The following is a 14,814-nucleotide window of genomic DNA, read 5'->3' as shown; positions in this document are numbered from 1 at the left end:
CCTTGTTTGGGAAGAGCCCAGGACTGAATCCCCGAAGCCAGCCCAGGTCCTGACCACGTGGATGCAGGAGCTCACCCTGCCGCCCACCAGTGCTGAATGCTGGGGCCAGGTCTGTGGGGGCTGCAGGATCTGAGCTCTCGAGGGGGAGGACGGTTGTAATTTCTATCTCCCACAGCCCAAGACCTGCTTAAAACCAGCAACGTCCTGGCCTCCCCGAAGCTCATCTGGCTGGGGGGACACGGCCTTTCCCTGCTGCCACCCCTGCGATGGCAAGGCTCGGAACCAGGCACACAGGGAGCGAGGGGCACCCACGTCTCCCAGCATCAGTTAAGGGCATCACCTCTTCTCCACCATCACGGCCACCGAGAGGGAGGCCAAGGCTGTGACCGTCTCCACCTCTTCTGCCTCGTGGTGCTGCGCCTCCAGGAAGGAGCAGCCCAGCTTGGAGGCAAAGCGCTGCACGGCCACCCAGTATTTACCTGCAGGAGAAGCAAAAATCAGGAGGTGCCAGGATAGGGGTGCCTGAGGTCTCCAGGCTTCCCTTGCAGAGAGCGCACACATGGGGCGTCACCCTCCCACGAGGAGGACGATGATGGAGGGCTCCGCTGGGGTCTTTTATGCCAAATGTTCCCTTGGAGGTCATGGGATTTACTGGAGAGGGGAGGAAGTGCTAACACTTGGCCCTTCCATGGTAACTAACCGAGCCCCCGGCCCTGGGACACTCACTCTGGACCTGGATCACCGTTTCCAAGGAGCGCACAGCGTTGGCGTTTGGCTTCTGCCTCATGCTTTCTTCTGGGAGAGGGTCCAGCTGCCAAAGGAAGACAGAGGGGGTCAATAGGAGGGAGCTGCGCCCAGGGCTCGGCCCACAGCACCAGTACAGCCCCACAGCCACGACCCGCTGACCCCCAGCCCTCACCTCGTTGCCCAGCAAGGCTGACACACAGGCCTCGGATGCATCGCAGATGGCCGTTAGGTCATGGCCACCTTCTAGCGCGAGGACGATGGCTCCACCAGCCAGGCTCATCAGCTGCTTCGTCATGTAGCCAAAGCCTGGAGGAGAAGCCCAAGGGGTGGTTGTCAGACGCCCTGCCTGAAACGCTGGGGCCTCGATAGGCCGGTACAAGCCCAAAGATCTCTCCCAGCTCCCTGGAGAGCTGCCACCCCCAACACCATGACCCAGCCCGGGTGGGCGGTGGGAACAACCCGCCCTGAGACAGCGGCGCGGCTTCCACCTCCTTACATTTAGCAGAGACTTTGTAGCCGCCCAGGGGTGGCGGGTGGCCGTCAGCCGCGTCGAAGCCGGCCGACACCAGCACCACGTCGGGTGAGAATTCGTGTGCAATTGGCATCACCACCGTCCTGCGTGGGGAAAGAAAAAAAAACAAATAAGAGGTGTTAAGTGCTGGCTCAGCCTGACACGGACGGAAAGAGATGAGCAGAAACACGGAGGACGGTACCTGAAAGCAGCCAGATACTCAGGGTCACCCATCGGGGGGTCGAGCCCTCCAGTCCAGGCTACATTGACATTAAATCCCTCGCCGGGGCCAGCACCAACCTGTGAGAGAGCAAGGAGAGCAGTGAAGGCCTGGGTGCAACCTCCAGGGACGCTGGGGCAGTGCCCTGAGCAGGACCCACCACTGCCAGGCTCCGGGGAGGCAGGGCTGGGTGTCCCGGCCCCCCCTTCCCTGCGTCAGGGCCATGGGAGCTGGGTTTGCAAAGCTTGCTGAAGAGCAGCAGAAGCTGTGGCATTTTCTGGACGTTTCCCAGAGCCTTGCAGCCATCAGCCACCATCCCCGTGCTGCTGGCTGCAGGCAGGACAAAGCCTCGCTCCGCAGCCAGCTGGGTGAAGCAGGCAGGATCAGGCCCAAAAGGGGAAGGCGCAGACCCACAGCCACCCTCCGCTCAAACCGGGCAGAGCCCCGTTCTGCTGGCTGGCTGCCACCTTCGCCACCAGCGCTGCCCTCCCCGGGCAGAGCTGCACAGACCTCGCAGCCTGTCGGCACGTTTTACCTCGTCTGCGGCCCCGCTGCCGGGGAAGAAGTTGCCATCATCATGACGATGCAAAGAGATGTAGAGAACGTCAGGGTCTCTGTAGAAGATCTGCTGGGTCCCATTGCCGTGGTGAACATCCTAAGGGGAGAAATTGGGAGAGCGCTTTTTTTTTTTTCCAGCCTTGAGTGTGGCCCTACAGCCTGATGGAGCTAAAAGCAACTGGGTCTCTACCCTGCTCCAGGGCTTGGTCCCCCATCTCCAGGATCCGCTCCTGCTCCCCCACCCTGACACGCTGGGGGGTTCCCAGCCACGGTCCTGCAGCCGGTCCCCGAAGGAGGAGGTTTTGCTGCTCTCCGGTCTAGCTCCAAGCCAGAGCTGGGAGGAGGTGCAGACGCCTGCTCCTGGGGACGTCCTGGGGAGGAGCAGGGACACGCTGGGGGACACAGGGGACTTACCCAGTCCACAATGAGGATCTTGTTGAGCTTCCCCTTCTGCTGCAACTGCCTGGCGGCAATGGCCACCGAGTTAAAGAAGCAGAATCCCCTGCAAAGAGGGAGTTGGAGCTGGTTAACACTAGGGCCCTTCCCGAGCACCCTCCTCCTGGCTCATGCCCTCACCAAAGGGCGGGCTCCCCCTCCCCTCTCCCTCCAGCCTGGATATGGGTCCTGGGGGAGGTTAGCATGGAGCAATCAGTGATTTTGAGCCCAGGAGATGTTTTCTGGGGCTTCCCATGCGCCAGCCCAAAGCCCTGCAGCTTCCAACGGGGCCCTTACATGGCGGTGGAAGGATCTGCGTGATGTCCGGGTGGCCGCACGACAGCAAAGCCGTTCTGGGGACAAAACAAAGGCGAGGCGATCAGAGCTGCTGCCCGCAGCACCACACACTGCCTCCAAACCCCAGCTGGCCAGTCCTGCCGCACGGGGACAGCCGGGGACGGAGCCCGCAGCAGCGCAGGGCTGCCAGCTGGCACCGGGCGCTGCCCAGACCCCACAGCCCCGCTCTTGCCCAGCCACGGGGCGATGCACAGCTCTGGGACGGCCACGTGAAGCCAGCCTACCTTCAGCTCCCTGGTGGCCACCTTGAAGGCCAGCTCAGTGACGCTGCCCGCAGCCCAGCGGGCAGCGTTGGAGGAGTGCAGCTCGTTCCAGATGGTATCACTGTCCACCTGGAAGCAAGGGGATCGGTCACACGGGGACAAGGCACCGGTGGAGATCTCAGTCACGGGACCCACGCTCTCTGCCAGCCACCCCGCTCGGGGCCGGGGGTTGAAGTCCTGTGCAGGCTGAAGGGCTGGGCACTGTGGAGCTGGACCGCCTTGCACGCAACGGGGCAGGCTCGCCAGCGGCTCCCTGCTGCCGAGCAGGGTGGCAGCTCCTCCGCATGCCGTCAGCCCCAGCCCCCAGCCGAGCTCTGCATGGAGCATCTCACCCCGCACCCCGGGGGCTGGAAGGAGTGACTGAGGAAACGCTTGTTACCTTCTTTATCTTATTTTATTGTTTAACCAAACATCTTGGTTTGATCAGGATCACGTCAAGGGCTGAGCCAGAGCCGGAAAACTCAAGTCTCTTCTGATCAACGCCATGTGTGCAACTCAAAGGCTCCCCTCTGCCCACGGAGAGGGGCAGCTCCAGCCCCGCTGCCTTCGGGGCACGGGCGAGAGGAGGGCAGGGAGGGGGAGGCAGAGCAGGGAAAGTAGATGCAAACGGGGCTGAGAAGAGCTGGCGCCCAGCAGCGGGGGCAAGGAGAGGAGAAGAACCAGAAGAGGCAGCAGGAAGGCATGGAGTGAGACCCTTCCTGAAAGAGAGAGAGAAGGACAGAGACAGGGGGGAGAGAAGAAGAGAGGAGAACGCAATGAATGGAGAGAAACGAGGGTGGCAAGCTGTGGAAGGAGAAGCCACAGAAGTGTCTGGAGGGAAGTGGCGAGTTGCTGTCCCATGACACCGCTCCCCTCCCTCAGTGGGGGCCACGGCTTGTGGCTTCCCCAAGCCGTCCTGCCAGCTCGCTCCCTTCTAATGCCCCAGGCTCTTAGAGATGGCTGGTGGGGGCTTTTGGTTCCCCTTCCCTTAGAGTAAGGAGGCATAAAGGATCCCCTTTGAAGGCAGGATGCTTAGGACCGTCCCAAGGACAGGGGGAAGTTCTGACACAACATCTTGCCCACAGGCAGAGCGCTCCCACCTGAGGCTACCCAACCGTGGCAGCCCAAGGGCTTTGGGAGCTCCCTCTCCACTCAAGCCCGTGAGGAGGCCCTCGCTGGGGACAGAAGGAACCACCCTGTCCAAAACCGGCCAAAGCAGAGATCGAGCACTTACCCCCACCCCTCCGCAGGGCAGCATGACGAACATCCGCTGCGACAGGATCCCTGCAGAGAGAGGGGACGGCGAGGACTTCAGAGCCGAGACACTGAGGGATGGTGGGGGGACAGGGCGCATGGCACAGGGCTACCAAGGAGGGAGGCTTGGCCAGCACTAGGATCAGCCTCCAGGGGAGCTGCTTGGTGCGGTCCCCGAGGCTGAGGGTGCTCCAAGACCCGGTGAGGATGTGTGGGCAGAAGGCGAGGGCACGGATGCCCAAGGAGCGGTGTGGATGTAGACTCACCTGCCAGCTTCCCGTTGTCCAGTTTCAGGCGGTTGAGGGGATTGGTGCCGTAGAGGAAGACGTGGCGCTCCGTATGGACACACTGCAGCTCTTCCAGGGTGGCCTTGCGTCCCCGCAGACACTGGGGCAGACAGGGTCTGTGACCAAGCTGCTCCAGGTGGGAGACGCGGGCTCTCCCACCCCACACACCAGCCTCCGAGGGCGGAGGTGGCACGCCCTGACGTACGGGTACGGCCACACCTCGTGTCACCTGAGGCGGCAGCTGCAAGGCTGAGCGCTGCGCTTCTTGCATTAGATTTGAACTTGAGCACCCCTCATTTGCAAGCAGAGATCAGGCAGGAAATGCCAGCACCACCTTCCTACAGCTGCAGAGCCCTGTGTGGACCAGTCAGCCCAGCCAGACCAGGGGCAAGGTTTCTAACAGACTGGAACTCACACGGATCTTCCCCGAATTGGCAAAACACGCCGTTTCAGTGGGGATCACGCCTCACCCTACGCCCATCTTCCAGCAGAACAGACTGCTGCTGCCATCCGAAGCTGGATATGGTCACACCAGCGTGCTCTGACCTGGCACTGCCAGCAACGGATAAGTCCAAGCCCTCTCCCAAAGTCTTTGTTGCCTGGATAATGGTGGCAACAGGCTGAGAAGATCTGGGAGGCAAAAGGGATGGAGGCGGGAGCAGGATAAGCTGTCACACCATTAGCAGATGTGCTCGTACCGGCATCGCCCTCCCAGACAGGCGTCCCACACTCACCTCGCACTGGCTGCGCAGCCCTCTCTCCTGCAGACGGGACCAGATGCTCTGGATCCTGCCCGCATGCTCTGGGTGGTTGCTGTTGTCGCCGCAGGAGCACTGGTGTTTGAGCATCACTGAGTCGTAAACCAGCCCTGCAAGGCACAAGGAGGGCTGCTGTCTTGAGACTGGACTGGACACCCAGGCCTCGACGGTGCTGACCCTAATTCAGCTCCTTTTCAGGGGCTGGTCGAGACCCTAAATGCCTGTAACTATTTGGTTTGACTGAAACGCCTCCCTCAAACCACAGGAGCCTCTGTCCCAGCGTGCTTGAAGCAAATCCTGCCTCAGATATGTAAGAGAGCTGAACTTTGCCAGCATCACAGGACCAGGATGGCAGTCAAAGGGCCAGATGGGAAAAGCCACCTTAGGTAAGGGTGAAGGGGCCCCTCGTGGCTGGCTCTGCCCTTTTAGCAGCTAGCCAGAGCGCTCCCAAGCATTTACGGGTCCGGGAGTGACTCGGACTGATGCTAAGCTGCCCCTGGGCATCCCCACCTCCCTTCCAGCTCTTGTTCCCAGCCCCTGCTGCTGCTCCAGCTGTGACAGCCCCGCACAGGGGCCGGGCCGTACCTGTTGTGAAGTGCGGCTTGGCTGGCTGCTCCTGCACCGGCAGGGAGAGCGTCTTGGAGGCCGTGTCCTGGGCAGGAAGGGAGATGGTGGCGGTGGCAGGAGATGACTGGGCCCTGGAGAGGGGCCTGTGCCCCGCATGGATGGTGGGGACCATGGGGGAGTCGGCCAAGGGTTGCCGCTTGAGGAGCTGCTGCTGCACGCGCTGGTAGGAATCCCAGAGGTACGCCTGACGGAGAGAGGCGGCGGTGAGCACGGCATCCAGCGCGAGGCACCAGGGCGGTGGGAGCAGCATCAGCCGGCCCAGGGAAGGGAGCCCCGCACTCTGCACCCTCCCAGGGTCTGGATACAACAGACCCCTCCACGCTGGGGGGCTTGGAGCCGGATTGCAGGAGCTGGGACGCGTCACACAGCATCTGCTGCTCTCTGCTGGCTCAGCCCCGCAGCGCTGCGGCAATTTGGGGGTGACACCCAGCAATCTGGGGATGACGGCCAGCCTTGCTGGCACCAGGGGTGGCTGCAGCTCTCGGCCCTGTCCTAGCAAACTGCCCCAGGCTCGGGGAAACACGGAGGTGGCTCTCAGGTTCTGATTTGAATCTTCCCAGGCTCAGAATGCTACCAGCTTTACTGGGTTTGTGCAAAGCCTCAAATAGGAGACACCAAGGGATGAATTAAAAATTGCTCCAGATTGCAGGGCAGGGATCTCTGCGTGCTGCCTGCCCATGACTAACACTCAAAGCAGTTAAGCCGTGACTGGAGACAGGGACAAGGCTGGAAACTCCACCTCTTACAGCCCACTCCTGAGCTTGTATGAAGGCTTCAAACCACCCCAAGGGCTCCCTGCAGCTTGGGACAGCCAGAGACGCCATCGTCCCTTTTTCCCATGGGCTCCTTCATGGGCTGCTTCAGGCTGGCAGCCCCCACCCTTCCTCAGGGCTCTCCCATCCCTGCCAGCCCTCAGCTACCTGCTGCAGGACAAGCTCCTCTTGAGGCTGCATCATCTTCTGCGTCCTCTCGGGCTCCTTCACGCTACTCCCCGGCCGTGTGGGCTCCACGCGTGCCCTCGCCGGGTCGCTGCTCTCAGCCCCGGCCTCTGGGAGCGTCCCCTCAGCCTCCATGTCCTCCGAGGAGGGGATCTGCCGCAGACGGGGCTTCTCGCTGGATTTAGCCATGCGCTGCGGCCAGAGGGGTCACAAATGAGCCCAGGGAGGTGGCAGGGGCCAGGCCAGGCTGAGGTGGTCGTGGGGGGTGGCAGGAGCGCGATGGATGTGGGAGCCAGGGATGCCGAGCAGCTACCCTCAGCTTGCTGTTACAAGCCTGGGCGAGGCAGAACCTTGCATGCCTGCCCTCTGGCTTGGCCCTGGACATCTGGTACTCACTGCCCAGCAGGTAGGGTTGCCATCTTGCACCCTTCTAGCGTCTGCCTCCCATCACCTCCTACATGCCTGGCCTGGGCCTCCATGTCTTACCTTGCCCAGATGCGTCTGCTGCTTGAGTCTCTCCAGGAACTGGGTGTGATGCTGCTGGTACACCAGTTGCTGCTGGATGGCCTTGGGGTTCTGGGGCAGCGGCTCCGAGCGGGTCCTGCCCAGCGGTTTATGGTGTCCTGGGAGCGACAGGCGCTCTGCCGAGATGAGTGAGGGGGCGAAGGAGATGGGGACCGTTCCCAGACCTGGCACTGCAGGGGAGATGAAGGAGAGGTGAAGGGTGGCATTGTCGGCTGGGCAGACGTGACACCCTGCAGAGCTGGGCATAGCAAGCAGCAGCGCTCTCTGTACCCATGCAGACTGTCTCCAGGCAGCCCTAAAAATGACACTGATCCAGCCCTGGAGCCAAGTATCTGGTAGGCTAGGATGGGTTGTCTTTATGGCTCCCTTCCTCCTGTCCCCATCACTTTGGCATCGCACAGCCAACAGGGGTCTGGGAATTAGATCTGGCTGACTTCAATCATCCTGCCTCAGCTTCATCCTCAATGGGAGAAGCTTCCTTCACTGCAGGTATCACAGGGCAGGGAGAGATGGAGCCAGGAACCAGCATAAAGGAGCCACTTCTCCTTCTGCTACAATTAGAGCAGATTACGTGAAGGGGCTGGGGGGAATAAGTCAACCAGAGGCACAGCCAAGAGGTCTGAGCTGCCCTGCTCAGTGCAGGGTCTGCAGTGAAATCTACTGGCACAAGAGTCTAGCAGAAAAGCAGGAAAGACCCCTTGGAGGGAGGCTTCTGGGCTGCAGGAAAGGCGCACGGCTCCACCCCGGCCCAGCTCGGGCTGGGCAAGGGGCAGCTGGAAGGCAGAGCCAAAGCTATGGCGCTCTCTGCATTGCTGAGGCCATGGTACACGCAGAACTCTCATTTCATCCACGGCAAGGACATGCTTGCGGGCTAGCCAGAACCAGGGTCAACAGCCTGCTTCAACATACTCACGGAACAGTAACGGAAAAATCAAGGCCACTGCACTTTCCCAGCACCCAAAAAACCTGCCTGCCCTGAGCAAAGCTCCACGCTGGGCCCTGCCAGCGCTGACACAGCCTCAGTGCCCGTCACCGAGCTCGACACTTACCTGCCACCAGCGGAGTGTGGGTGACCGAGGGCTCGAGGATGATGACGGGCTGGAGCCGAGGGGATAAGGGGCTCCCAGCCTCGTGCTGCTCCAAGCCAGCTGGTATGAACATGGGCGAGTGCGTGCCTGTGAGGACGGGTCCGTTCAGCACGGGCACCCGGTGTGCCAGGCCGGAGAGGGGGCGGCGATCTGCCTCTCCCTGCGGAGAGGAGGAGGACTGGGTTAGCAACCCACGGGGACACAGCACGGGGAGGGGACGGCATGGCATATCCTCACCGTGCTCACGGGCAGCGCCTATTAATACTCAGGGCCAGTACACGCCTGGTGTTACCCCAGGAACCCCAGGCCCAAAGGAAAGGGCTTCCCCTGCCCCACGGGGACCCTCTGCCCAGTTCTGGGGCTACCTACAACCTGGCTACCTACCCTGGCGCTAGTGGTAGCCGGCAATCCCAGTGTGATGGCCGGAAGGGAGGTTGCACTCTGCAGGGCAAACTGGGCCAGTGAGCTCTCCTGCATCATCAGGCGCTGGGCCAGGGGCGTCTGCACCAAACACAATTTATTAGTCTCCTGCTCTGGCAGCGGCAGAGCTCAGCGAGGGACAAGCAGCTTGGGTGCAGGCAGCAGAAGAGGGTGGCTGAGCCCCAGCTGCCTGGAGGAACGCCTCGGGCCAGGGCAAGGGGTACTGGGGCCCAGTGGGGAAAGCACATACACCATGAGACGAGAAACGCACACTGCGAAGGAAGGCAGCGTGTGCCGTGAGCAGCACTGGGCCAGACACAAGATCCCACCGTGCAGGGAGAGCAGGGTTAAGGGCAGTTCCTGGGCAGCGGGATTGAGGGCTGGGGTCCCCAGGGGTGGATGCTACCTTTGCCTGAGCCTAGGATGGGAGTGGGAGATGAGGGCACCCGACCCTGGGGTCACAAAGCCCCAAGCTGCAAGACCTCTGGCTGGGAGGCCGCCGGAGCTCACCTCGTGGGCCATGCCGGAGGCAGCAGGAAGGGCTCCGTGCTCGGCGGGGAGGCTGTCGTTGGGCGAGCTGCAGCCGGACACGGGGGTGCTGCTACTGCTCGGGGAGGAGTCTGCACAAGGAAGAGAAATGGGCATGATGGGCACAAGCACCCAGAAAATGGATTCACAGCCCCTGCCCCAGCCCTTCATACCCCTCCCTCCCTCTCACCGCTGCCCACCGCCCTCCAAGGGCCAAACCTCCCTTCGACTGCACGGCACAGTGGAGGCAGAGCTGCCCTCCCAGCATGGGAGGCACCACACCACAGTGAGAAAAGCACGACCAGCCACATTTCTTCAGGACCTTGGACCCACTCAGCCTTGTAGGTCAATCCTGGGCCCAAAGAGCAGCAGGATACAGCTGTAGCAACATCCTTTCCTGGCTCACCTACCCCTGCACCATCACGGCAGAGAGTTCCCTCCAGGGGCTCTGCCCCAAGCACCGATAACGTGCCGAGCCCCAGAGACACGACCTCCAGGCAGATGTGGTGCAGGATCCTGGACAGAGCGTAGCTGCTCCAGCCTGGCCCCAAGGTCTCTCCAAACCCCCGAGGTATCACCGCCCAGGTAAAGCCCTCACCAATTGCCTCGGGCGGCCGCCTCTTCAAGGAGGGAGGAGCGCTCTCCTTCCGCGTCAGGGGGTTCTTGCGTCGGTCGAGGCACTTCCTGGGCTTGCAACGCACCTTCAGGTTGGGCTCAGACGCTGCAAGCGGACCAGGTGGTTAGTCCCGGCCTCACTGCTGATCGGGGTGAAGCTGGACTGGCTTTGTGGGGCCAGGCCACCCCGCTTCTGGGCTCCAGCCACCCCCTGTGAGCGAGCTGCGAGGGTATCGCGGCGGGAGGGAGATGGCATTGCCCCCACGGCCTTACCTGTCTTCCGCAGTGGAAAATGCTCTGGGGGTTCAAGAGAAGTGCTGGGGACAGGGGGCAAGAAGGTGCTGAGCACAGGAGGGGAAGGGCCCTCGGGATCCAGAGGCTCCAGAGACCTATGGGGAGAAGCCACCTTGTTAGAGACCTTTCCCAGTTGGCAGCCACGTGCCACCCACACTACGCCCTCCAACACAAGGGTGGCCCGTGGGGCTCTGCCTTTCCTGGGCGTATACTAGCTCTTCTGCCAGTGGCCAGAAAGGCTTGTCCCATCCACTACAAGCACCTACAGAAGGGAACCAGCTGGTGGTTTTGTCTTGTCTTGGGACAAAAGACAAGGAGCCTAACAGTACTTTTTGGGTCAAGAGTGAGACAAGCCATCAAAGTCCAACAAGGTCAGGGAAAGCAATGTGGGAGCTTCATCCACCTCCTGCAAGCAGTTAACACAGAACCAAGCTACCCCACCCCAACAGACATTAGCTAAACAGTATCTCTACAGACCAGGAAGCAGAAGATAACGGTAAGCTCTTGCCCAAGACAAATAGCCACCTTTTCTGGGTCCCAAGCAGATGTCCTGCCCAGGGCAGGCCAGAAGATGCCCTTGTTTTACCTGTACGGCATGGCTGAAGGGTTGGGGTTGCTGGTCCTCTCCAAAGCTGCCTGCTGCTTCTTCAGAATGACCTCAGCCAGCTTCTGCTTCACCACTGTGCTGGCCACAGCACCTGCAGAAAGACCAGCAGTGACCACACAAGGCTGACAGCCAACGCAGAGCACTTTAAAGGATCCCTGCAGGCATGAGCGGCCCCATGGCTCCACAAATAACACCGGGACAGCTGGAGACCCCCTACAAACACATAGACGCTGTGGAAGCCCTGCGGAGATGCTTGGTGCAGTTCTCAGGTCAGATTGGCTCAGGGAGAGAAAGGCCAGCTGGGGCAACCAGGGTTTCCCAGATGGTCAAGGAAGCATCCCTGTCGCACCCTCAGCTCTCCCACATCACCTCAGGAGCCCAATCTTTTTGCATGCACCCTGTTGAGCACTGGGAATGTGGCGGGTGAGAGGCAGAGCATCGCCAGCGGCGCGTCTCAGCTGCGGAGCTGCCTGCTTCATCTGAGCCAGAGGGAGCAGGTATAAGTTGACACCCACAGCATAAAGAGGGCATGAAAGCACAAATGTGGCTCGTACAGCAGCGACAACACTCCCGCGGCTGCATGGGATCCTTCTGAAGCCTCTCCAGAGGCACTGTGCCCTGAGGCTCTTCGAGCATTGGCTACATGCTGATGATTTCCAGTCGATGGCATACAGCTCAGTCGTCCTGCACCTCAGCCCCCCCACAGCCACACTCTGCCCCCCAAAACAGGGACAGCTTGCATGAGGAAGAGAAAGAAAGCACCTCCAAACAAATCAGGGGATAGCTTTGAGGCTCCTGAATCTCTTGATGGAGCTGTGCTCTTACAGAAGAGCATGAGACTTACCATAACCCGCTGGCAGACAAGCAGCCGCGACCCGCATTCAGCACCTGGCTCCACTGTGGTGGTGAAACACCCACACACAGAGGTCTGACTGCTGCAGGGTGCTGCAGTCACCGGCTGCCGTGAGCCTCCCATGGGGCTTCCCACCTCGGGCTAGGGCCCGTTCCCATGCTCCTACCCATGCCAGGCCACGTCCCCCCCCCGTCCATTCTAGCAGGAACGCTCTGCGCTTACAACGGGTCGCTCCACACTCCTGTGCCAGCATCTGGCACCTCCGAGCACAAGTTATCGATCAATTCATACTATTAACTCCCAGATCGCATAAAGCGGCCGTCACGCTCAGCCACGCCGAGCCAACCGCGTTCGCAGGAGCTGCCTGCTCAGGAATGGCGTGGAAAGGGCAGGCACTGTGTTTTCAGCATCGCAATGAGCCCCGTCAACCCCGGGAACCGCGGCAGAGAAGCCTGTGCTCCGCAGCCACACGGGAGCGAAGGGAAAATACCAGCGTCCCAAGATTGCTCAGGCTGGACGAGGAGGCGGACAGTAGGCTCACGGACACTGGGGCGGGTGCAGCGCATCCAATGCACGCTGCAGCTGCATCTTTGGGGTGCGATGCAGAGCTCTGCGCATCCGAAAGCTCAGAGCAAGCTCCCTGTGAGCTCCCTGCGGCGACTGGCACTAGATGGCGCAGGGAGATCGCAGCCGGCCAGGGTTTGCAAACCTTTCTGCCCAGCGTGGAGGGGAACCCACTAGCCTCTCCCCACTGCCACCAGTGCTCCAGCCTGGGCTTGCAAGCTCAAGAGGCAAATTCACGCCCTAGCCAGTGCAGTCACAAGCACCAACGGCTCGGGCAGCGCTGCTGCAGCGGCCGTAGGGCACGATGCAATGTTAGCATGGAGATCTGTCGTGACCGGCTGGTTGGCATCGCTAGGAAGGACACCAAGGACAAACACCAGCTAAGCCCGGGCCAAAAAAAATCTCTTGCCAGCTGCTTAGTGCAACTTGCTGGCATTGCCGCTTGCTGCTCAGAAGGACTGCACTTCCCCACAGACACTAAGTTGCTCTCTTGGCCCCAGGCAGGCACAGAGCCCGGCTCAGTTTGATGCACAGGACAGAGATCTCAGTGGTGTGGATGCTATCACACGCCTTTAGACCAAGAGAAGGCAGAGCTTGGTCTGGATAAGGGCAGAACCACCCGCTGAGCCCTCTTCTAAAAGCCCCTCTGATCTCCCTCCCTCAGTGAGCCGAGTCCCCCAGTTTTGGGGACTCGGCCCCTCGGGCAGGTACGCGGCACCCGGTGCCACACGCCGGCAGACGCACGGAGGCTCTTACTTCGCTTGCTCTTGTCCTTGTTGAGGATCTGCCGCAGCTCCTGCTCCTGCTGCCCAGGCTCGGCTTCGCGGTGCGGGGACTCCATGGTCACCTGCGTGGGGAGAGGGACATCAGCGCCAGGAGACCCCAGCCTCGCCCAGTGCAGACCAAAGCCCTCTTACCCCCTCCCCACACCCAAAGCACGACTGCACGGTGATGGAGCATGTCTGCAACGGTCCGTTATGTCATTTTTGGAAACCTGATGGGCAGCCCTGGCCAACAAGAACGTGTTAACTTGTTTCATCACAGCAAACCGGACGCATCTTTGTCTCTAGAGACGCCCTCCCCAGGGACACTGTACAATTCAAACAAGTCCGTTTCAACTTGATGCCTTTCATGGTGTTTTGACATATCTGTAGCTAGGGCATGTTGTAAGACAACCAAAAATAAAAACCATAGTTGACTAAAAAGGGGAATAAAGGAAAAAAAAAAACTCTACTAGTCTTAAAAGTTTTGATCTTGGTGTTTTCCAGAGCTGAGGTTTTCAGAGTTGATCCCGTTTCCCAGGGAGGTCAGAAAGCATCACATCTGCACAAATGCCTCTAAGCACCCATCAGTCGTGGCAGCAGCATCTCAAACTCTCCTTGTGTGGACCAAGCTGATGCTCAAGCCCCTCCCAGAAAGCCTCAGCGTGATTCCCTCAGGGCTTCCAGACGAGGCAACTGGGACCAGTGAGCCCGTGCCAGCCACCGAGAGCAGAGCTGGTGCCCAGGGGCAGAGCACACAGGACGTGAGAGAAGCAGACGAGGCTGGCCTCGTTTAGTCCCGACAAGAGGTGGGACAACTGCGTCTTCCACCACCCAAAGGCAGTTACGGAGCAGATGGAGCCAGGGTCCTCCGAGGAGCGCAGCAAAAGGATGAGCAGCAACGAGACAGATGTGCCACGAGGAAAATCCTGTCTATGGGACCGATTCCTGCCATGAGCAGGGTGCAGCCCTGCGACTGGGACGTGCAGGGGTGATCTCCGTCCTCAGAGATGGTCGCGGCTCGCCTGGATGTGGTCCTCCACAACCTGCCCTACCTCTGAAGTCAGTCCTGCCCTCAGCGGGGGGCCTCCAGAGGAACCATCCAAGCTAAATCTTGCTGTAATTTCGTGACAATGCAGTCTGGCACCAGAGGCTGTGCAGGGCAGGGGTGCTATTCCGGGTGACACTAGAGAATTTCAGTGAAGACTTCCCAGAAAAGCAAATTAGCTTGTAAAGTGAGTAAGCCATGCCTTTAGGGCAGAGAAACAGCGGTGGCCAAGCGGAGTGGCAGATCACAGACACCAGGCATCCTGTCCAGTCGCTCTGGCTCCTCGCTCAGCACACATGGTATGCAGCTGAAAACATTTCCCTGCTTCGCACATCCCAGGAGGCCCCAGCCCTCCTGCTGGCCTTGGCAGAACGGAGATTTGGCCTGAAAGTAAGGCACGAAACCCCCCCACCTGACTCCCTGACTGGTCACCTTGCGTCAGAGAGGTCTCAGGGCTGGCTAAAAAGCACCACAGACTCTCCACCTCAGGGGAAAGAAGGAATTCACCTGGGAAGGTTATTTTGGGGATGGGATTTCCAGCCTATTCCTTCTAATCCCTGCCAGAGACGGGAGCTCA

General features: G+C 60.5%; 1 protein-coding gene across 9 annotated transcripts in view; it reads right to left on the bottom strand.

The window, feature by feature from the left end:
- HDAC7 (histone deacetylase 7) overlaps positions 1-14,814 on the bottom strand; it is a 95,537-nt gene that overhangs the window by 1,379 nt on the left and 79,344 nt on the right. For 7 of the 9 annotated variants that reach the window (XM_064474366.1, XM_064474365.1, XM_064474367.1 and 4 more), the window contains 22 exons: positions 13,185-13,275; positions 10,991-11,102; positions 10,384-10,499; positions 10,094-10,216; positions 9,478-9,587; positions 8,932-9,048; positions 8,509-8,707; positions 7,421-7,629; positions 6,917-7,126; positions 5,955-6,180; positions 5,346-5,479; positions 4,591-4,711; positions 4,305-4,354; positions 3,053-3,160; positions 2,769-2,824; positions 2,451-2,538; positions 2,014-2,133; positions 1,461-1,558; positions 1,244-1,362; positions 920-1,053; positions 727-811; positions 341-479 (listed from right to left, as the gene is read on the bottom strand). In XM_064474366.1, the coding sequence (XP_064330436.1) occupies positions 341-479; positions 727-811; positions 920-1,053; positions 1,244-1,362; positions 1,461-1,558; positions 2,014-2,133; positions 2,451-2,538; positions 2,769-2,824; positions 3,053-3,160; positions 4,305-4,354; positions 4,591-4,711; positions 5,346-5,479; positions 5,955-6,180; positions 6,917-7,126; positions 7,421-7,629; positions 8,509-8,707; positions 8,932-9,048; positions 9,478-9,587; positions 10,094-10,216; positions 10,384-10,499; positions 10,991-11,102; positions 13,185-13,275 (2,765 nt within the window). The remainder of the gene's footprint in view (positions 1-340; positions 480-726; positions 812-919; positions 1,054-1,243; positions 1,363-1,460; positions 1,559-2,013; positions 2,134-2,450; positions 2,539-2,768; positions 2,825-3,052; positions 3,161-4,304; positions 4,355-4,590; positions 4,712-5,345; positions 5,480-5,954; positions 6,181-6,916; positions 7,127-7,420; positions 7,630-8,508; positions 8,708-8,931; positions 9,049-9,477; positions 9,588-10,093; positions 10,217-10,383; positions 10,500-10,990; positions 11,103-13,184; positions 13,276-14,814) is intronic. The other 2 variants (XM_064474361.1, XM_064474362.1) reach the window with 1 other exon arrangement.

The sequence above is a fragment of the Phalacrocorax carbo genome, chromosome 27 (genome assembly GCF_963921805.1).
Source record: "Phalacrocorax carbo chromosome 27, bPhaCar2.1, whole genome shotgun sequence".
Taxonomy (NCBI): domain Eukaryota; kingdom Metazoa; phylum Chordata; class Aves; order Suliformes; family Phalacrocoracidae; genus Phalacrocorax; species Phalacrocorax carbo.
Note: the sequence above shows the minus strand (reverse complement) of the source record. Positions and strands in the feature narration are given on the sequence as shown.